This window comes from Gadus morhua, chromosome 6 (assembly GCF_902167405.1).
Source record: "Gadus morhua chromosome 6, gadMor3.0, whole genome shotgun sequence".
Taxonomy (NCBI): domain Eukaryota; kingdom Metazoa; phylum Chordata; class Actinopteri; order Gadiformes; family Gadidae; genus Gadus; species Gadus morhua.
The window spans coordinates 4,602,335-4,625,347 of NC_044053.1; the positions used below are offsets into that span (position 1 = coordinate 4,602,335).

The 23,013-nt window shown below is 46.5% G+C and overlaps 2 protein-coding genes across 2 annotated transcripts; both read right to left on the reverse strand.

Annotated features, from left to right (window-relative positions):
• Nucleotides 1-310: 310 nt before the first annotated feature.
• Nucleotides 311-6,760, reverse strand: LOC115546169 (syndecan-2). Its single transcript, XM_030359863.1, has 5 exons — nt 6,440-6,760; nt 3,058-3,187; nt 2,094-2,242; nt 1,431-1,638; nt 311-1,075 (listed from the first exon to the last, which is right to left on the reverse strand). Exons 1-5 carry the CDS (start codon nt 6,497-6,499, stop codon nt 912-914), a joined length of 711 nt encoding a protein of 236 aa, XP_030215723.1. The 5' UTR covers nt 6,500-6,760; the 3' UTR covers nt 311-911.
• A 992-nt stretch (nt 6,761-7,752) lies between these two features.
• mrs2 (magnesium transporter MRS2) lies at nt 7,753-22,970 on the reverse strand. The gene is made up of 12 exons (XM_030358432.1): nt 21,954-22,970; nt 21,707-21,774; nt 21,420-21,456; nt 20,973-21,085; nt 15,693-15,854; nt 14,851-14,981; nt 14,103-14,219; nt 13,611-13,680; nt 13,426-13,508; nt 12,075-12,192; nt 9,570-9,683; nt 7,753-8,595 (listed from the first exon to the last, which is right to left on the reverse strand). Exons 1-12 carry the CDS (start codon nt 22,330-22,332, stop codon nt 8,536-8,538), a joined length of 1,452 nt encoding a protein of 483 aa, XP_030214292.1. The 5' UTR covers nt 22,333-22,970; the 3' UTR covers nt 7,753-8,535.
• Nucleotides 22,971-23,013: the final 43 nt, after the last annotated feature.

The following is a 23,013-nucleotide window of genomic DNA, read 5'->3' on the forward strand; positions in this document are numbered from 1 at the left end:
GTGTGCTGGATAGATCAGTCCACCAGCCTACCCAGTGGATTGTAGCAAACGTTGCTTATCTATCCGTCACACATCGAGGCGGACACGCCCACTTATGATGTCATAAGGGGCAGATTTTCAAAACGGCTTGTAACGGCTAATCACACTCAAACCTGGTGGCATTTCATGGGACCTTTAAATGCATGAACAGGGCCAGCCCGATGTGGTAAAGCTGTCGTAAATGGATGTCTGACATGTACAAAGTCCTCAATACTGATGTACTTCACCGTCCCATGAGGAGTGGACGAGTGCGGTTGAGTGACTAACTGAATACGATATTATTTCGTTTTAATTTCTTGAGCCTTCGAATACACATCAGCCGCTAAATCCCCTTCCATTGGACAGTCCGACATTTTGGTTTTTGGCTAATCATTCATAATTCAGAGAATAAGGCAGGCGGCGATGGGAAAAGAAGACTATATGACAGAAAGAGGTGAAAGGGGAGGAGGCTCGACTAAAAGTAAAAAGCGTTGCAGAGCAAAAAGCCACGCTAAAAACACAAAAACTCAAATCCCTGGGACAACATCCAAAGCTCTGACCCACTCCGCCCTCCCCTAAAAAGGACTGCTATATCTCTTTGTGAATCGGTGACAACATTCTGTTAGACAAGGTGATGTCACCGACGTTTGGCCAATCAGAAAAAACGGTTGCATTTGGAAAAACCCGGGTAATGAGGCTGCACCGGGCGGGGGGGGGGGGGGGGGGGGGGGGTTGATTCGCGGTGTCGGGTTTCTCTTGTAACGAAACACGAAACACTCTCCCTTCAGACTTCGAATGATTGATAATGCCCCGTGTCTTCGAGTGCTGATTGTCAGACGCAACGAGAGCACACACGTCCCCGGGCGCCGGCTGCCGTCGAGGTCAGCTGAGGTTCAGGCGTAGAACTCCTTGGGGGGCTGCTTCTGGTAGGCACTGGGGGGGACCTTGGCCATGCCCAGCGCGTAGCTCCCCTCGTCCTTCTTCTTCATGCGGTAGGCGATGAACAGGACCAGGAAAAGGGCGCACAGGAACCCGACCACGCCGCACGCTATCACCGCTAGGCCACGGGGGAGGGAACGAGAGCAACGTTTTACAAACAGGTCGTCGGCAATACGAACCACCGCTTAAAAAGGGGTTCCAGATAGACGATTTGCAAGTCAACGGATGCGTAATAGGCCAATTTCAATGAATGGTGTAATTTTAATCGAACGAGCGAACAATCACAGCATCTCATGCGTTTACTGAAGGCACTTTGTTTTGATACTACTTTTTATAGTGCTTTAAGGTCATTGGTAACCAGTCTCTAAATATCAAACCACTGGGTTAACATCATCGCACGTGGAGCCAGGTGGGGGGACTTTACACAGCCACTATGTAAACATGCGAGTGTTGACGAAGTCGTCCATCCTCACCAGCCAGCACCTCCGTCCTTTGCCACATGTTATCAGACACGAATTCTGGTTCCACCACCATCTCTTCCCTCGAGCCGGCTTTAGATAAGACCCTGTCACTCTCCTCAGGCAGGATGATGTCGTCGTCCGAGGTAAATGTGGTGGGGAACTCAGGGACTGCGGTATCAGGTTCAATTTCAGGTTCTTCTGAGGCTTCCAGCCCTGTTACCTGATGAAAAGGAATCAAATACATATGAATATATAATAGTACGTAAAAATATATATTACAGAATAAATATATATGTTTAAAAATGCTTAGGGAATTTGACATTTAGTTAATTTGATCAACTCAAACCACAATATGATGACTGAGTTAAGGCTTTTCAACGTACGAATGTTGATATTTAATTATAGATGATTGGGAAAGCTTCGGTTCACACCAGGCAGTGTTGTTAGAGTAGTGTATTAGGATTTTTCCAAGTGTTTAATTTTAATTTATCGATTATTTCTGGGTATACTGAGAATCAGGTGCTCCTTTAAGCAGCACCCTTTTTTAGCGACATGTAAATGATCCCAACATGCAAAATATCCTAACATGCATGACTAGTATAAATGTTTTTCAAAAATCAGGCTATAATTCGCTTAGCCTTACAGGCAAATAAAAAGGAAGTCAACGATGCCCACCTCAGTCTCGGCTTGGATCATGTATGGAGGGGTTGTACCATCCTGCATCATGGTCGGTGAGCTAGTGGCCGCCAGTGTACCATCCGGGGTCACAGTCTTAAAGTCCAGGCTCCATGTCTTGTTCATTATATCTGGGATCTCCGTTGTGTCTGGGGAAGAACCACCAAGAACCATTGATTAAAACCTTTGTGCTCAAAGCAGTGGAGAAAAAATGCACACAAAAACAAACTTGATGAACCACTTCACTCTTTGTTTGGTTTATAGTAACAAAGTGGTTCGCCTAAAAAGGTTTCATGCTAACCACTCAGATAAGGCTTCACCTGGCTATGGAAATGTTAGAAAACCTCAGGGACCATAATGCCTCTCGTGAAACACAATATTACAACTTATATTAGGCTCAAAAGATTGTACTAGGTGATGTCATTCATTTGACATAGTTGGTAGGGGCTATTCCATGACATGATGTCATGGATTTTTCACATAGGTTACTGAATCTATGACTTAGGGTCATAGAGTCATAAAAGATCTTATTCGCCATAGCAACAAAGAGTATTTTAACCAACCCTCAGACTCCGCCCATAATGATGACTGCATCACTTGGCTCTTCATAAAACATGACCTGGCGAACTTATCACCTCAGGACAAACATCTGGCTTTTTTATTTACAGGTTTGTGTGCGTGTGCATGTGTGCGTGCGTTTCCAATCAAAAGGACTATTCTTTCGAAGTCATTATTATTTTGAATGCACCCAGTTTTTGTTTACAAAACCAATAGAGTGAACTCTTTCATGCCACCACATGCAAGACTCGTTTTTAGCCTGCATGACAATATAACCCTCGAGACTGGGTTATAATTCCCAAAACGTATGAATGCTTCTTCCTGCTGCAGGAAAATGAAGGACCTCTGCTCTCTTTGAAATGTCTGTTGATTTTCGTAGGCGTAGCGAGTGTTTGAGCATTCTTACCGAATTCACTCATTCCGGAGCCTGAGATATTGGTTTCATCATCTTCGTCGTCGGAAGGGATGCCCCCCGACGACTGGCCCTCCAGGTACATATCATCTGAACCGGGAGAGGTCTGGGAAGACACCAGGAGCTGGAGAGACAAACACATCACATTATTGAGTGACGGAAATTAGTTTTAAGTTCACTAATACTACACTGATACAATAATTATGTTTTTCTGCGTAAATTAGCAACCAACTTCAGAGGTTCTCTTTAGTCTGTGAAATCTTAGCAATATAAAGATAGATCAACGGAAGACATACAGAGCAAATCCCGATCAAAAATCGTTTCTGTATTTCATCTGGTATTTTTTAGCGACATAGTGACAAAAAGGAAAACCTACGAAAACAGAAAAAAGGGACAAAACTTCTGTTCAACCCCTAGCTGAGAGACAACCATTTTTGAGCACGGCTAGAGCTATAGACTACATGATGTTCCCTGGCTCAATAAGCTAGGAGACTTGGAGGAAGTGAAGGAAAATAAGCAGGGCCAACGCCAAGTGAGTGAGAAATAGGGAGAGATTAAAGATCTTCAACGACATTGAGGATAAGAAAAACTGATGTCTGAATGACACAAACCCATTTTGTCTTAGTGGCAATCCAAGGAAAAAAATGTGCCTTACATCCGTCATGTCCATCATAGGTACTAACAATATGTCACTTATAAACAATAGCTTCAAGACCGGTTTTGTGTCTTTCAAAGATGGTATCAGACCAGATAAACCGTTGGCCTTTTGTATTTTAAATCTATTTCCATTGGGACCTAATCTACCTCAAATATGAAGTTGATGCTCCCACTTTCTCCAATGAGGGGCCGAATGCGCCACAAGTTTTGATTTATTTCAAAAGTTTGAGATGGAATCCTTATTTGTTGACCAACATCTGTACAATCTACAACATAGAGACGCCCAAGAACTCCTACTTAAACCAAAGGGACGGCGTAACTGCACTCCTACATTCTTCCCCGTTGATTGTCCTGGCTTGTTGCGGTTTGTCCCTGATATTGCACTCAGATAAGCAACATCAATATGACCCATTTGGGTTCTGGTAAATGACGCAATGTATTTACTGTGTAAATGTCGGGGTTTGTAGTGATGTTCTCCGGCCAGGCCAAGACTACATGGAGTGAAGACGAGACAAATTTAAAATGAATTGTACGTGTGAGAGATTTTCTTCTTAATGGCAACCTCATAATTCAAAAATGATTGAATTCCTTGTTGCGGGAACGATGAATGATTTGCCCTTTGCGATTCTTCACCTTTCAAAATGAGAACAGGCATCCAGACGTGTTGCAACCGTGGAAGACGCGGACCATCTGCAAGGCTAAACCAAGGTTCTCAGAGGGACCGTTTACATTTACCATGAACTGGGAGAGGTGTCATAACAACGACTGTCTCATTCCCGCACAAAGACACAACACATGTGGGGAGCAACCACCCAGCACCACATAAACATTGTAAATATTATATACATTTACCATCTGCTATAGTATAAGGTTCCTATACACTTTGTTATTTCCCCATATACTCTGGATGTAGTCATTTTTGGGTGCCTGTTTGAAACTGTCCACATCCACTTGCCCTTAGAGACAGATCTTTTCCAATAATTTTGAGAATGGCACACAGGGTCAACAACACGATTTAGTTGTGTAACTAAAGCATACAACGGGTCTGTCATCATCCTCTTTCAGCGAGATGTCCAGTCCACAACCTGCAAAACACTGTGTTTCGTGTGTGTGTGTGTGTGTGTGTGTGTGTGTGTGTGTGTGTGTGTGTGTGTGTGTGTGTGTGTGTGTGTGTGTGTGTGTGTGTGTGTGTGTGTGTGTGTGTGTCTTACAACACAGCACTCAAAAGTCTTTCAACTTGAAAGTTCTCCCTTTAGTCATTCATTACAATAAAGAACACACATCTTAGCATCCATTATAGTGGGGATGATGTCATGTAGTTTGTCATGTGGTTGTTGTTCTTTTACCATATTTTAGGCCTACCGAATAACTATTGCTGGGTTAAGCTCTTGGGCCCATGACGTACTGTATGGGCCTACCAATAGGGCAACATGGAAATCTCAGTCTTTCCAAATTCTCCCTAAGTTGATGTAAGGGAACATTTGTTTTTGTCTGAAGCGCACATGTGGGTGTCCAGGCTACTCTTGAAAGAACTCTCCCTGAACCAATGAGCCCGGATCTAGCGCACCTTAATGGGCCGACGATAAATATTCCATGTTGCCAAGCAGCCTAGGTGCGTCCGTTCACTCCCTTTCCGTGAACCCCTCGTGTGCAGGTCTTAGCTCGGCGACACCGGCGGCAGCACATGGGTAGCCTAGCTGGAGGCATCTGGCCTGCCTCAACATGCATTACTACCGTCTGGTGTACTTTGAGTCATTCATACAGGAAGGTGACGCATCCCCAGCTGAGAGATCACAATTAAGTTACAGCTAATGAAAACAAAAAAAAAGGGATGGGTAGTCGTGTATGTGCCACCGTTTCGTAAGTATTCCAGAGACTCTCCAAAAACGACTTTTCCTATTTTTCCTGAACTTTGACCCAAATACATGGTCCTTGGACGATCTGCCCCATCCCGGCCCCAAATGCACCCATCATTCAATCCTACACATTCGTGAAACAGTGGAGCTGCGTGATGCGAGTAATGGATGTGTACTTTTTAGCAGCCGTTCTCACCTCTTAATAATGTTAATGATAATTAATATTTATTCTAATGATAGGATGCTTTTTCTATAGTTTACCAAATTGATGGAAGATGAAAAACAATGGGTTTAAATGACAGCCTAATGTTATTGTGTATATATATATATATATATATATATATATATATATATATATATATATATATATATATATATATATATATATAGCCTATTTATAGCAGTTTCATTCATGTTCTCTCGTGTTACGTTAGGTTGAGATTAGTAGATTATGCTTAAATAAAGATATTGGCCCGCATAACTCCTTTAAGCAGAGCAGGTCATCTGACACATATTAAATGTTTGTTCATCAATATATTTAAGACACAATCGTCTTTTTGTTTGGCTTTATTACATAAACCTTTTTGTTACAGAGACAGACTATTTTCTAGGCTATTAAAAAACACTTTCACCAGCAATGCCGATAGTGTGTGAAGGAGGGGGTTATGGGAATCAGTCAAATGAAAATCTCGACACATGGGCTGCCCATATTATTTCCTTATGACGGAAATACAGGTAACCCTACCCATGTTGTCCGAAGTACGCGACTGGGAGCCAGATTATAGCCCTTCATATCGGACCTGGACCTTCACTCGATCCGGAACCAATTATACTTTTTTTACAACAAGACTTAATCCACTTACTTTCTCACTGAGATACCCGGTCGCCAACCCGATCACGAACACAATCCAAATGCTCCGCATACTTGTGTCCCACCAGCGACTCGAAGGCTGAGGTACAATAAAACCCAAAAGTGAGGTAACTCAAAAAGTAACACAATCGTCCGCCCGGTCTTTCGATCTATGACGTGAAAGTGACTTTTAACTCGCTCGACGCGGGTGTGTTTGTGTTTGATCGGCGATGGTCAAATCTCAAGGTTTTTGGATAAGTTCAACTTCTCGGGCGCCTCAAGTTAACCGCTGCTCTCCGCTCCCTAGTGTCTTTTCTTTCAGCTGCGGGGGAGTTTGTTTGGGGCTGGCACTGCAGCGTGGCCCGCGGTGACGTCAGCGTGACGTAGCCTCGAACAAAAGGCATCGGTGGGAACTGGGAGCATGGATGTATTATCCATCATCATGAGCATGTGGAGAAGAAAAAGAGAAGGAGAAAGGAAGGAAACAGGAAGTGAACAGTCGAACTCCAGACTCTGAGCAACAGCCTCATTAACTTGTTAGTCATTGCAATGTTTTAAAATCTATACTCGTCCAAATGCCCTACAGCTATTTTATTTTCACGTCTCTGGTTCAGTCCCCTTAACTAGGTACTAGCTACGGATTTCAAAAGTGGTTTATAAATAAATAAAGAAAACAACAAAGAAACTACTTAGTAGTCTCTTATTATTGAAGTCAAGGGACTTGAACCGTTGGCATCCCAAAGTGCCTTGCTGGAGGGCCACATGCCAAGTTCTATCCCCCATATCCTCTGCTCTACAAGAGAACCATCGGCCCCCAGTCGGCTGGGGGGGGGGGGGGGGCAGTTGCCTGGCCTTCCCTAAAATAGCTACCTATATTATGTATGCACACCTGCTCATAAATCCTGAAATATACATGTTGTAATTTATAATCTTTTGATATCAAACATGCCTCCAGGAGTATAAATAAATGGAGGTTTTCGCCCAGTTCTCGGCGGACGACGAGTCTCCACAGTTGCCAACGGAAACAAGTACAGCACCTGCTCCACTCAGGACGATAGAGGATCGTATCCACGGCAACCCCAGCCAAGTATCGCTCCATGGGCCAACTTTCTGAAAAATTTAATATCGGGCATTATACAAGGTCTGGATTAAAACACTGTTTGCCCTTCAAACCCTTGTCGTTCTTTTCAATACTCTCACAAAAAGATATGTGGATGTTCTCCGTTGTCTCAAAGGTTGAAGACCACTGAATGAGAATAATATCATAGAAACCATTCATTGTTTTTTTGTAAGAGGTTAGCTAGATATTAAAGAAACAAATAGCCATTACTGTACAGATGCATTATTTTATTGCAATTCTTTGTTGTAAAAACAGTTAGACAAAGGTTTATGAATAAACTATCCTCGCCATGTATATTATTTAGAAAACCTATTTCTGATGTTGGCAAAGTCTTGAGATGTTTTACAGCACACATTTCAGTAACATATGTAAAGTATAAGTTCATCTTCATATCATGTATATTATTGTTCTATGTTTGAAAGTGTCCTTATTTTAAAAACAACATATTCAGCTTTTCTACTTCCATTGAAACCAACTGAAACATTATAAAAAACCTGAAAGACACTTGTTTTTGCGCAAGTCTTGCTGCCCTCTAAAGGCAACTCTGGGAACTGCATGGCAAGACAAGGCACATTTCTAAGCCTTTGTCTTATAAGGCCACTTATCCCCATGCCCAAAACAACAATTAGGACAGAGCAACACATCCTGTTCATATATTCTATCCACCAACTGCCCCCCAAAGTTGAGACCAACTGCGGGTGTGAAGCAGTTCCCCCGGAGGGGGGGGGGGACTACAGGGACCAGGACAGACCGGTAGAACGCCGATTAGTCTTCACTGTAGAACGCCACGCCCCCAAAACACATGTCTGACTGGACTGGAGGCATTTCCCTTTTTTGGACATGGCTGGTTGCTGAAGTTAGCCGTCGGTCTGGTGGGCGTTGGGATAATCAACAAATAAACACTGCTCAGGCGTAGTGCAGCTGGACGGGGGGGGGGGTTGTTGAGTCACCGATAGTGACTCTCTGAGGTAGAACAAGGTTTTTCCCAGTCACCGGAGTCCGGCTTTGGCGTCTTGGGTTTTCAGGTTCCTCTTCCAGACTGGAGGGATCTGAGAAGGAGGGCCTTGCATTAATGGAAACTCTGCAAATGCTATTTGTGTTAAGAACATAAATACAGAAAAAATAACCAAGTACTTTTTTTTGGAACAGGAAGTAACTAAACTTATAGGAACTTATAGGAACATCAATGTTTTTCTGTGCTTTTGTGTATGTGCGCATGTGCCAGTTCTCCGAACCGGTTCAAGGAACTAAAACGAATACCGAAAAACGAACGGAATTTTACGAGGAACCTAAACGGAAACGAAAACCAAATGGTCTTCAACTGTTCCGGAACAGAAACGTTATTCTGAAACCCCCAAAAACGGTTGATTACGGGTTTTTTCCGTTCTCTATATAGCCTATACAATTTCACAAAAGCATAGCCTATTTAATGAAAAAAATAAAATAAAATCCGTTTCTTGTTGGTGGGCGTGCCCTTAACCTGCGTCCGCGTCCAAGTTTGATTGACATGATCAAACAGCCCGCCCGCTCCCTGATGACAGCCCTCACTGCTGTCTACACACAGCTATTTGATAAATGCCTGATTATAAAACACGCATTTCAAAAATCGAGTCCGACTGTCAATAACAATGCGGGACAACGTCTCAATTTGCGGGACGGGAAGTAATCGAAATGCGTGACTGTCCCGCACAAAGCAGGAAATCTGGTCAACCTATATCGACCACAACAATAGACTAGGCCCAATAACACTGCCGGAACGCTAAGAACAAACATTATTTTACGTTCCAAACCGGTTAAGGAACGATATGTTGGTGGCGGAACGTAAGAACGAAAACGTTAAATATACCGGTTCCGTTCGGAGCGGAACGATTGAAAAATAATTTCGTTTTCAAGCCCTGATCTGTGTGTCCCTGTGTGCGTCTGTGTCCGTGTATCCGTGTGTGCGTGCGTGTGTGTGCGTGTGCGTGCGGTAGTCTGTTTGTCTGTGGTTTCCTGCGTGCGTCCTCGTGTGAGCGTGTGCTACCGGTGGGGGTGACGTCGGTTCCAGGTGTCGTCCCAGGAAGGACAGCAGTCGTCTCCAGATGAGGCCGCTGCCCAGGAACATGAAGCCCGTGACCAGCCAGAACACTCGGGGGTCCTGAGACAGGTCAACAACACACGAAGAAGAGGCGTCATACTACGCGTTAGACCTTTAAGGGCTGATTATGGTTCCACGTCGACACAAACGCAAGGGGGGTTTACGGACGCATTACGTCCTTGCGGACCCTCCTTGCGTCCACCGCGAGGACCTGACGTGCGCCTCCCAAAAATTGTAACCTTGCGTGGAGGCGACGCAGCAGCGAGGGCTGGGATTGGTTTCGCCAACGTAAACTCGACGTAAAACCCGACGCAGGACTAAAGCTGGTTCACGGTTGCGTCGAAGCGTCGGCGTGGTCGTTGCGTCGACGTGGAACCATAACTGAGCCTTCAGAGTCTAATACCCATGACATGTGACCCATGACATGACTGTCCCCCCACTGGGTCATTGGTGGGTATTAGACCGCCCAGGGTACACCAATGACCCAGTGGGGGGGCAGCAGTGAACACGGTGGGCTGCAGGATGCAGTCATCAATGTTCCTTTAAATACAGATAAAGATACAGCAGAGTCAGTTGATCCCGGAGGAAGGTGACCGGGACAGTTGCTCGGCTCAGGCCAGAATCCTCATAGGGAGTAGAACAGAATAAACACAGCTATAATAGACACAACACAAGTGTAAATAGAACATTTTAATTAGAAATAAAATATGAATCTATCCAACAGCAGAAGGTAATATATATACTTGTATATAAAATCAAAGTAGATATGTGTTGGAGGCCAAGTGAAGTGAAGTTAAGTGAAGTGAAGTAAAGAGCCTCAGGTTTACAGTAGGGATATTGCAAAGGTCACCCGGATATGATAAATAATAAAAGGGATGTGTTCAAAGTGGCCGTGTTTAATCAACAGTGCAGGGCTCAGAGTGAGTCCCTCTCTTCGGAGAGTGAGTCAAAGTGTTAACAAATTAGACGTCCATTGCAACACGCCTTGATTCATTTTTAGCGTTATTATTCTCGAAAGGGGAACCATGCAATTGGGAGGTGGTCTCCCCCATGACATTCTATATGTTTCAAAGTTACACAATAATTGAAATTAGAGGAAACATGTTCTTCTTTTAGAGGGACTATTCCTATAAGACTTTTTCACCAGAATTTCATCAGAAGCTGTTTCTTTTATTTAGTTATGACTTCCTAATGTCTTATCTGGCAATTTCATTCAAATAAAAGAAAGGAAACTTCCTCTACGTTCCACATTTTGCTATTCGGCTAATAATCGAGGCCACAATGACAGCACTAGGATTCAATTGAGTGTCTCAGTTTTCCAAAAGGCCCAAACTAGCGATAGTGTATCTAGTGCAATTATTTCAATAAATGGAGTGGTCAGATGGGAGCCACACAGAGAAAAAAAAATCAACCTCTTTGACATGATATATATATTCGAAACATTTGAAAACCATATCAAAAGGATGTGTTGTGAACTTGTGACGGTGCAGAGGAGAGAACAGCATGAAATACACCTTTAGTCGTAATAGCAGTTCGAGAAGTATTTGTAGCAGTAGTCGTAGAAGTATTACTAGTCGTAAAAGTATCAGTAGTCGAGGTAGAATTAGTAGTAGTAGCAGAAGTGGTGGCACGCATGTTCAAACGGCCATGCTAACTAATATGTGACCCCTATGGCTGCCTACAACTTTTTTGGACCAGTATCGTAATAAACCTGATGAGCTATGTCGTCTATGAAGTGTGTCACACACTGTCGCTCTAATCTCCAGGTGTCAGAGAAGCTATCCCTCCCTTGGAGAAGGCCTACGAGTATACTAACTAACTGCATCTAAAGAATACTCATTGTGTTGTTAATGTCCATCGTAAGTCTCGTCCAAACTGAACTGCCTCATTAGCAGACACAAAGTGAGACTTGGCAGAGCAGCACTGTGGCTGCTTCGGGCTCAGAGAGATGAGCGGGAAACAACGGGAACCAGAGAGCCTATCCTAGCTCCTCCTTCGGACCTAGGATAGAACGGGAACAATCCCAACAGGGTTCTATTCGTGCATACAAGGTCGTTGTCGGCCATGCAAATCAAAAGCAAGACGTAAATAAAGAAACATCATCGCTTAGATGGATGGAGGAAGCATATTTCACAGCGGATCTCGACTGAGTTCCTCCACTGGCCGGCGGCACCGACAGGAAGTCCCAGCTGACCTGAGTGAGCTACAAAGTGCGGACATTATCCCCTTGACGCGGTCACAGTGAAACAGCTCACATTCAGACGTCACCTATGTCGACCCGCTTTGGTATTTTATGAGCGATTTGGATTGAAAAGGAAAGTATGTTTCTCCATTGGCGACGTCTGTCTTGCGGCCTGTCATAGATTTGCTTGAAGTAACGCAACAAACCACAAATTAAGGAGTGCAGATTTCAATTAACAGTGATGTCATGATGATGAGGTCTGAGCTCACCTCTTCGAAGGAGGACATAAGGTTCATCCCGAAGGCCACGCCCATCAGACCGAACAGGGAGAGGGAGAAGGTCCCCATGGTCAACTGGAGATTCAGGCGCATCATCACATTACGATGACTAATGAGAGAAATAGAATGAAGAAGAATGACGCAGAACCGAACAACAAATCATCATCTTGTAATAGCGCCAGATGGTTTGCAACAAATACAGACATTTGATTCATATTATGTTTAGATTGATACGTTTAAGTATTGAGAGTTTAAGGTGTATAATAATGCCTTATAAAATATTCCCCAAAGTCAGATTTTAGTTTTTACAAAAAATATTGAACCAAAGATGCATTTTAAGGGCGTTTACAAACAATGAACAATGTGTTTCAAGAATTCCTAACCAAAGTTTTTATATTCTTAAATTGATTACATTGATGCAAAACGAATGTGCTCATTTCTACCTATTCCGTGTGATATAATGCCACGGAGCTCTTGCAAGACATCCATCGCGATTGTAGTGGAGAGAGTTCATGCGTTTAATATAACCCTCTATAACCCCTTGTTGTTCTTAGGGCTACCTGACCTGCTAGCTACTTCCTTTTCTAAGTCAACCCCGTGTGGCCACGACCCTTCTCCCACGCTCACACCAGACCAACGGATGTATGTACATCTGCCGCTGCAAGAATACATGCTGACAATGTCGAAATTTAATTTGTGTGCGTGACTGTTTGAGTGTGTGACTGTCTGTGACTTCGAGTGACTATGTTTGTGTGTGACTATGCGCGAGACTATGTGAGCGCATATAACCGTTTGTGCGTGACTGTGTGTGTGTGACTGTGTGTGTGTGTGTGTGTGTGTGTGACTGTGTGTGTGTGTGTGACTGTGTGTGTCTCTGTGTGACTGTGTGTGACTGTGTGTGTGACTGTGTGTGTGTGGCTGTGTGTGTGTGACTGTGTGTGTGACTGTGTGTGTGTGTGGCTGTGTGTGTGTGACTGTGTGTGTGTGTGTGTGTGTGACTGTGTGTAACTGACTGTGTGCGTGTGTCTCTGTGTGTGTGTGTGTGTGTGTGTGTGTGTGTGTGTGTGTGTGTGTGTGTGTGTGTGTGTGTGTCTCTGTGTCTCTGTGTGTGTGTGTGTCTCTGTGTGTGTGTGTGTGTGTCTCTGTGTGTGTGTGTGTGTGTGTGTGTGTGTGTGTGTGTGTGTGTGTGTGTGTGTGTGACTGTGTGTGTGTCTGTGTGTGTCTGTGTGTGTGTGTGTGACTGTGACTGTGTGTGTATGTGTGTGTGCGTGTGTCTCTGTGTGTGTGTGTGTGTGTGTGTGTGTCTCTGTGTCTGTGACTGTGTGTGTGTGTGTGTGTGTACCTGTCCAGATTGATGAAGATGACGCTCTCTGAGTCGTCTATCAGTCCTTTGAGCTCTCTGGTATCGTTGCCTAGCTCTTCGGCCTGGCACAGAGCAAATGGCATCACCACAGATAACAGGAGGTCACGTGATAGCATTCCTAAAGGATCATTATGGAGGGAATCGTCTCCTGGGTTCACCAATACCTGCATGTAGTAGTTCTCCAACAGGAGCTCCATCTCCTCTGCATGGTCAATACCCAGACTGCTCTCCTCCCTGAGAGAGAGAGAGAGAGAGAGAGAGAGAGAGAGAGAGAGAGAGAGAGAGAGAGAGAGAGAGAGAGAGAGAGAGAGAGAGAGAGAGAGAGAGAGAGAGAGAGAGAGAGAGAGAGAGAGAGAGAGAGAGAGAGAGAGAGAGAGAGAGACAGAGACAGACAGAGAAACAGACAGACAGACACTTTATTAATCCCTTGGGAAGGTTCCCTCAGGAAATTGCCCCTCCAGCAGCAGCAAACACCACAATCTTATTCTATTGTTACAACTAGAATAAGATTAAAAAACAACATGCATAAATGGGCAAAATGCGTAAAAACTTAACGCAAAATGCAAATAATATTAAGGCAGATTCCCTTTATTATTGGGGTGTGTGCGTGTGCGTGTGCGTGCGCGCGCGCGTGCACGAGGGACAGAGTGACGCACAACACACGGGGGTCCGTCCACTTGGTGAGGCAGAGCTCCTCGATGATCTCGTCCTCGTCCAGGATCTTCAACATGGAGTCCTTGAACACCCGGATGTCCGTCTCCAGCTCCGACAGGCTGCCGGCCGGCACAGGAAGACAAGAGGGGGGGAAGGTCATTGAAAAGAATCATCATCACGATTATTTTTGGTCAATGTTGAAAGCACGATTATTCAAACGATCGTTTTTTGAGTTTGAGAACATGATTCATTTGTTCCGCATTGCTCTCCGAAAACACACTGTGTGAAAGAGACCACTGGGAGTTCCCCAGCCCTATGTGACCGTCAAGCATCATCACCGGCGGGGCTTCTGCAGCCGCAGCGCCAGAGGCTCAGCAGCAACGGGGGCGGAGGAGACAAAACGGAGGTCCTGACTCACTGAGGTCATAAAGGATCCCAGGGGCACTGATCGCAAAGAGGAGGGGTTTCCCCGGCGTCCTTGCTAAAACTGCCCCACCAGGCTCATTCAATCGGGCCCCCAAAATCATCCTCCTGTATAATCGTCTGCCTCGTTAAATCCCTCACTCTCCACCTCAAGCTGGTGTGTGGTGAGCGTCCTGGCGCCGATTGGCTGCCGTGCATCACCCAAGTGGGTGCTACACACTGGTGGGGGTGAGGGAGGTCCCCCCCTTTACTGTAAAGCGTCTTTGAGTGTCCAGAAAAGCACTATACTGTATAAATTCAATCCATTGTTATTATTATTATTACTACCTCTTGCTGTTCTGCAGCAGGACGTGCAGCTTGGTACGATCCGCCGACAGCAGCTTGGGGTCCACCAGGGACTCCAGCGTGTCCAGGATGACCGGGTGGACCTCGTTCAACCGGGCCTGCAGCGCCGAGACCTGCACGCCGACACGGGTACGTTCAATACACCACCACCGCCGGCTGCTGCTTCTGCCCCGTTTCGTTATGTTGCCAAAACCCTCTTGTTTGAGATGATCACAGCGCGAGATAGAGAGGAAGGTCTGGGAGGTAGAGAGGAGGACATGCAGGAAAGGACCACAGGAATCGAACCCGGGCCATGGGCTCAGGACTGAGCCTGTATGGTACGCTCTCTACCCGGTGAGCCACTGGGTAGAGCGCGTACCATACAGGCTCAGACCTGAGCCTGTATGGTACGCGCTCTACCCCATGTTGCCCAACCTTAACGCGGCGGATTGATTCTGTGTTGCTGAATGTTTGCTTTTAGTACAAAACAAATCTAATGGTATTGTGGTGTCGGGGCTTGAGTGTAGGGATAATCGTCCAAGCATTTTGATACACAACGTGTAATCTTGCTGATCTTTCTACTGGCAAGAAAGCACAAACAAGCTAGCCCTGTACACTACAGACAAATCTAAATGGCAATTCTACAATGATATCACCCACAATCAAATTGTGGAAACTATGCTCTCATATAATTCCCTATAAGTATTTACGGCATAGCTATGATCTCACGCACACACACACACAAAAACACACACACACACACACACACACACACACACACACACACACACACACACACACACACACACACACACACACACACACACACACACACGCTCTGTTACCCTGTGCTGCAGAATGGCCTCCAGAGCTCTGAACTCGAAGGGCAGTGGGTTGGTGTGCGAGGCCAGCTGATGAGCCAGCTCCAGCACCAGCCAGCGCTCCAGGCCCAGGCCCCGGAAGTCCAGCACCAGGAGGCACTGGGGGGTCACCACCGCCCTCAGAGTCTGGGGACGCGTTCACAGGAGGGAGGGGGGGGGGGGGGGGGGGGGGAAGAGGACAATAAAGTGATTTAAGTAGTAAGAAAACCCAGAGGAACTGTTTTTTTTGGGGGGTCTCACAAAAAGTTGGGGAAAACCTCTTTGTTATTATGGATTAAATGTATACAGTTGTTCAACAAGGTAAACGATCTGTAAAAATACATGAATCCCGCTACTTCCAGCTAAAAACGCTTTTTCCAGACAGGTCGTTTTCCACCGGCTGCACTCTGTAGTTGGGACAACGTTTTGACAACGCCCCTCAAACCATCACTTTACTCAAACCCTTAAGACTTAAGACTTTACTTTGTAACTCGTAGGCCAAAGCTGCTGGCCTTCTCTTAAGGAGGGATAGCTTCTTTGACCCATGGAGATTAGCGTCACGGTGTGCGACACACTTCATAAACAACATAGCTCATTGGGTTTATTACGATACTGGTTTAAAAGAAGGAAAAAACGATCACAAAGTTTACGATACTGGTTTAAAAGAAGGAAAAAACAATCACAAAGTTGGCGTGGGCTCAGTATTTTGAACAACGTGAAGAGGGTGGAGTCCGGGGTGTGACCAAGAGAGTCAGCAACACATAGCTCGATTAAACCTACAGTTGACCAGAACATTGTTCTGGTTGAAGAAGGTTAACGTTAGGTAGCCTCAGGGAGCATAGCCTTCCATCAATGGATAACCACTGCAAGCGTTTGGGAGCTTATCTTCCACAGAGGAATCGGGCAGTTGAACGACCGTTACCTACTCAAAACAACATCGTACAGCATGTACTGTAGCAATACTAAAAGTGTTAGCAAGTTAATACTCGCCACTCCCCAGAGTAATTTTCAGATTTGAAGTAAAGCACTAGTGGGTCTGTTTGAATTGTTTTATAACAAGCAGCAATGTTCACTGGTGGGAAATAGCATCCGTGTAGTAAGAGCACGTGGAGTAGTGTCATTTTGGTGATGCTCACGCTCAATGTGCGAGAGATGGTAGCTTTGATTTACTATTGCACACAAGGGAAAGGAGCACCGTCATAGTTTGTGACACGAAAACCGATGCAGTGTTTTACTACTTTGGGCACTGCTCCTTGCTCATCAGCATTTTTTGCCCAGTTCTGGCAATGAGAGGACGCAAGCAGGCAAAGTTACATTGTGATTAGCCATTACAAGCCTGTGAAAAACTGACCTTACCTGTGTTTTAGAGACATCCCAAGTGTGAGTGTCCACCTAGATGTATGATAGATAAGCAACATGCTACAGTCCACCGAGTAGGCTGGGAGACTGATCCATCCATCGTACCATCTAGGTGGACATCAACCACAGGAAAAGGCTGATTTTCAAACAGCTTGTGATGGCTAACCCCACTCACACCAGGGGAGCATAATATCAGCCCTTTAAATACACGCCCATGTCTGCAGGGTGTCTGTGCTGCTCTCTGCGTGTCTGCTGCTGGCTCTCGTCGGCCCCACCGGGGCCCGCAAGGGGAGGTGCCCTCGCAAACAGAGCTGTGACCAGTGCATCCGGGCGGGGCCGGAGTGCGCGTGGTGCAACCACCCGGACATCACGGGTCCCCGCTGCAACACCGAGGAGAGGCTGGTGCAGGCGGGCTGCGTCAGGGACCTCTACAACCCCAGAGGAGGCCTGCTGTCCGTCACTAACGAGAGCAGGTGGGAGGCCTCGTGGGGAAACACCGGGCAGGCGGGCCTGAGGGCTAGCATACCGAAAGCCTGGTGGTACCGGAGCGAAATGCTAGCTCGCGCAACGGCGGTTCATGCTGCTTAGGCTAGGCGTGTTTTAGGAGCTAGGAGCGTTTACGCGGAAGCTCTTGAATCATATATCTAATCCGTTCACTAATCTCTAAAGGTTTTTATGTTGAAATCCTGTCACAGCCTAAAACCAAATCTCTGTTTTTCTGAGGTTTGCGATCACGTGATGAACAAACTAAATAACAAACCAATCCAAGATGCGCCCCCTAACCCAACCCCCCCTGCAGAACGCGGGCGGACCAGGCCGTCCAGGCCACGGTAGTGCGTCTGACCCTGAGGCCGGGCGTGGTCCAGTCCGCCCATCTGACCCTGCCCAGAGACCGGCAGACGACCAGAGAGGTGACCCTGGAGAGCAGTCCCACACCGCAACACCTCAACATCACCTTCAACCACACGGGGAACCCCTGGGTCATACAGGTGAGGCATATAAGGTCCCATTAAAAGTCTGATACATAGATATTATATAGATGTTGAAAAAATTGCAAACCATGCAGTAGCTGATTGTTTTAAAGACCATTTTAAAACACGTGGTCTGTGACTGAATGCATGCACAGTCTCGTGGTCAGATCCTCCAAGTCTTCTGAAGACGTGCTACAAAGCTATTAGTTAGCATCATCTGAAGGAAATCGAAAAACCTCTTTAACATCTCGTATTCCAATGGTAAAATAGGAAGAAGTCAGTCATGCACTGATTTGAGCTAATCCCTTTTTGACAAGTGGATTGGGGTAATCGCAAACAACAATTGCAATAATCGGTTAGGGTTAGGGTTAGTAAGGGGTGCTGTCGTTCCTATCTGATTCTCCGTGTTTGGGGAAACGCTTCAGGTGAACGTTGAGGCCACACACTGTCCCCCGGAGAACGGATCCTGGACCGTCACCATCACACCCAAAGGCTTTGCACAGCTACTGGAGCTTCAGATAACATCCGAGTGTGAGTAAGCTTCTGTCTGGGTCTCACCGAGTAAAAAGGGGAAACGGTGTCTGTAGATGACAGAGGGGGGGTTATTTCGGGCAGAGCGGTAGTCTGCTAATGGCTCTGCACCCTTGCTCGAGTTAGTGCAACGTTTGTAACCTGTCGACGTTTTCAACACGATACATAACATTTTTCCGCTACCTTATATTTTATTTGAAATGTTTTAATCTCCTGGGCGTAGGGAAGGTCCCAGGCTAAAAAAGGAAAAGGAGGGCCATCTTCCACCTCTAAACCTCCCCGTTCTCCTCCCCCTCCTCCTCCCTGTTCTCCTCCCCGTCCCCCCTCCTCCTCCCTGTTCTCTTCCCCGTCCCCCCTCCTCCTCCCGTTCTCTTCCCCCCCTGTTTTCCTTCCCCACCCCCTTCCCCGTTCTCCCCCCCTCCTCCCCACCCCTCATTCCCGTTCTCCCCCCCCTCCTCCTCCCCGTTTCCCCCCCCTCCTCCCCGTTCTCCCCCCCCCTCCTCCTCCCCGTTCTCCCCTCCCTCCTTCCCGTTCTCTCTTCCCCTCCTCCCCAACCCCCTCCCCGTTCTCCCCCCCTCCTCCTGTTCTCCCCCCTTCCCGTTCTCCCCCCCTCCCCCCCAGGTGCGTGCCAGTGCACTCAGCGTACCCCGGCCCCCAGCCCGTCGTGCGGGGGCCGGGGCTCCCTGGAGTGCGGCCGCTGCGCGTGCGACGCTCCGTACACCGGGGGCCGCTGCCAGAGGCGGCGCTGGGCCCCGGGGCCGACCCCGGGGGACGGGCGGTGCCGGGAGAGCCCCGACGCCCTGGAGGAGTGCTCGGGCCGGGGGACGTGCGAGGAGGGGTTCTGTATCTGCCAGGAGCGGACGGACCCCTCCCAGAGGTACACGGGGCACTACTGCGAGTGCAGCAACTTCAACTGTCCGCACGCCGACGGCAGGTACGGACCCCAGCGCTGGGAGGGGGGGGGGGGGGGGTTCATAGAGGGATTACGACTTCAAAAAGAGGTGGTTGCTGCTCCGCAAACTCCTCATCTGGCTCTGTTGTTATCTAGCAAGGAGTCACTTTAATATGTTTAATGTGGGATATTGACCGTTGTCGCTCACATCGGACAGGATGTGCGGAGGCCAGGGCCACTGCGCCTGTGGCCGCTGTGTGTGTGACGAGGGCTGGACCCACGAGGCCTGCGACTGCTCCACGGACGCCGGGCCGTGCACGGGCCCCGACGGCAACATCTGTAGCAACCGAGGCACCTGCCGGTGTGGCAGGTGTGTCTGCGAGGGGCCCTTCAGAGGGGTCCGGTGTGAGGCTAGCCCCTTCACCGGCTAACCCTTTGCCACCGGCAAAACATGTCCGAGTGGCCGACTCTGGAACTGACGTTCGGAGACGCGATGTAGGGGCAGGTGCACCGTTGGCATCAGGCCCGTGGCTTCCCCGTGCCCTGGGAGCTGTGATGCTGGGAACCAGCATCACAGCTCCTTCTTAGGCCCAATCCCATTTCTACCCCTTACCCTTACCCCTCCCCCTTGTTTTGGACGGGTAAGGGGTAGAAATGGGATTGGGCCTTAGTCCTTACCCCTTCCCCTCACCCCTCCCTCCCTCCCTCCCTCCCTCCTTGTTCTGAAGGGGTAAGGGGTAAGGGGTAAGGGGTAAGGGGAAGGGGTAAGGGGTAGAAATGTGATTGGGCCATAATAAAGATCGCAACTGTAGCCTATATATGTTGTTCAAAACACAACGTTTTAGTCATTCGTGTATTAGTTGTGTGGTAAATACATACAGGCAAGGAAACAACCTCTGATAAACCTTAAGTCGCCTGAACAGCTTAAACTATTGTTCAAGATACTGATTGTATACCAGCCAGTATTTCGACCTAGCATGTGTTCTTAAGTGTTTGATGACTTATCATTGTCATTTTATGATTTAGTACAATACAAATGTTACATATTGTTCCTTTAACTAATTGCAGATGATTTCAATAAAAACATTATGGCACATTAAAGTAGAATGTGGAATGATGGATCATGGGTAATAAAATGATATTCATGCATGATGGAAGAGTTACCATTATTATTATTTGTAACAAATGCATAATTTAGCTTGTTAATGTTTGCTCGTTCATAAAGTAGTTGGATTTCTGGTGGCTTACGCCAACATTAAATACGGAAATATTCCATCAGTACCCAATAAGCTTTGAGGAACAAAGCAAAAAAATCATCCACTGTAAAGTGTGTTCGTTCTAACCAACCGGAGCATCCATCATTATCTAAAAAACTATAATCACAAAATAATCATTTTACTTAACTAATGATGATTGGTTATGTTAGAAGACTAGAGGCTTTTCAATGTGTGGCATCATAACTCGCTGTGAGTGGGCCCCTGGGATCAGAGAGCCGGTGCGTGGGGGGGCTACCTCCATGCGGATGATGATGCAGTTGTTCCGGGCTGTGAGGCTGGTGTGATGCTGGAAGCGCAGGTCTCTGGTCTGCAGACTCAGCTCTTGGCACAGCTCCGTTTTCTTCTTCTCTACCAAGCCAAGCGACGACGACGACAACAATAAAAGACACATGAAGAGATAAGCAGGAGGAGAAAAGTCTTCACCGTCGATCTATACCTGCCATTAAGTAACATGCTGTAAGGTTGTATCGTGTCCCAACTACGTGCACCACGGTGTGTTAAAGTAATATTGTACATTGCATTGTTCACCAATTCCTTACCAAAATACAGGATAAGTCCCATTACAAACAGTAACAAAGTACAAGTTATACATTCGATTCCAGAATTCACAGAAAGGACAAAGACCAAGTCATACATACGATCCACATTTCTACATTTCTTTACAGTGCATTGCAACGCTTACCAAAGGATGTGACGTTTCCTTCTTTGTCAAATTTCATCTGTGAAATACAAACAAAAGATACCATTATGATAAGCCTACATTACACCATACATAAGCCTACAATCTAAACATCTGATTACATTATCATTTGATACAGTTATATAAAAGACGATGAGGCTAGATATCTATTTCTTGAGTAAGTGTATTTATTGAGGTTTGTTGTATATTTGCCCCTTTCCCTCCGACATTCGTGGGATGCATGCTTAGATACTCGTATCATCGCAGGTCCTGTCTTCTAACACACATACCACAACAAAGGTAGGAGCCACAATCGAGAGCGGTGGAGCGTCTGTGGCTCTGTGGCGAACAGAGGAGGCTGAAAAAACAAACAAGATTCATGAGCATCAGGAGAGACAGAAAGGGAAAATAGAAAATGGCATTTCAGTAACGTGGGCTTTACTCGTTAATGCGGCCGTGACATAAAAAAAGAGAAAGCACTTTGTATTGCAATATTGCATGAAAGGCGCTATATAAATAAAGTTTAATCTGCCTTACCATTCCAAACTGGGTTTCCTCTGGGCGGCGTTTCTTTTCCGAAAGCGACTGGTCTGTGACTTGTAAGTTGATGACTTAACGCCGGTATTGCTGGCCTGCCTGGTACGTTTGGGGGCAATAACCATGTCCTGCCGCTTGCTGCTCTAACACAGTTGTGGATCTCTGACCTTCTGTTTCTCTGTTTTTGGTTACCTATTCTAGCAGTGCAACTCATGCTGACAAAACATGCAGTTAAAGAGTTAATAACACCCCCAGCTCCTGGAAGATATGTTCTGTAGCAGTTTCTGGTGCTGGTGAGCATCTCTCGGTTCAGCCATAGCACGGCCTCTGCTCGCCTCCCCAGACCAGCACAATAAACGGCCCTTCCAAATAGCGCCATGCCAGTTGCAGATGTAAGGTCAGCAGCACTCTGACATCAATGTCAGATCAGGATAAACGTATGGCAAGGAAATAGTGCAACGGATAAGGAAAGCCGATAATCGACACCCATCATATGTCTCGGTGAAACAGCTGATTTAAAGAGAATGCATGGACAAAAGACATGTCTTATTATAAGATGAAAAGTCAACTCCAGAAAGGTTTACGTGCCGTTGTGTGTGCAGCCAACAGGTTAAAAAGAGCAGTCAAGCTCTACACCTACGTCAACAACAAGGTGCATAGGTCCGCGTGAGAGTAAATGCAACGGTAACCTCTCCTTATCGCATCCTAACCATGATGTGCACAACATACACAAGACCTTACCACCATGATAACATACATAACCCTGACTTCTGCAACATGTTTAGGAGCTAGCCACCAAGCTAAACGCTGCCAGCCACAGTTTCCAGATAACTTTGCAAACAAACTTTTATTTGCAGAGTTACGGCTGATGTTGACGCACGCATGTTGACTCCGGGTGGGTAATCATTTAATCGGAAATAGTTTTAAGTTTCACGTGAAGTCCGACCATGGACCTCTTAGTCCGACGGGTGGGAATGTCGCGACAGCAGAGCACGAGACCCACAATGCATCGCGGTGCAACCCTGCGTTTGTTATTGTATGACGTAAACGTTCAAGTGGC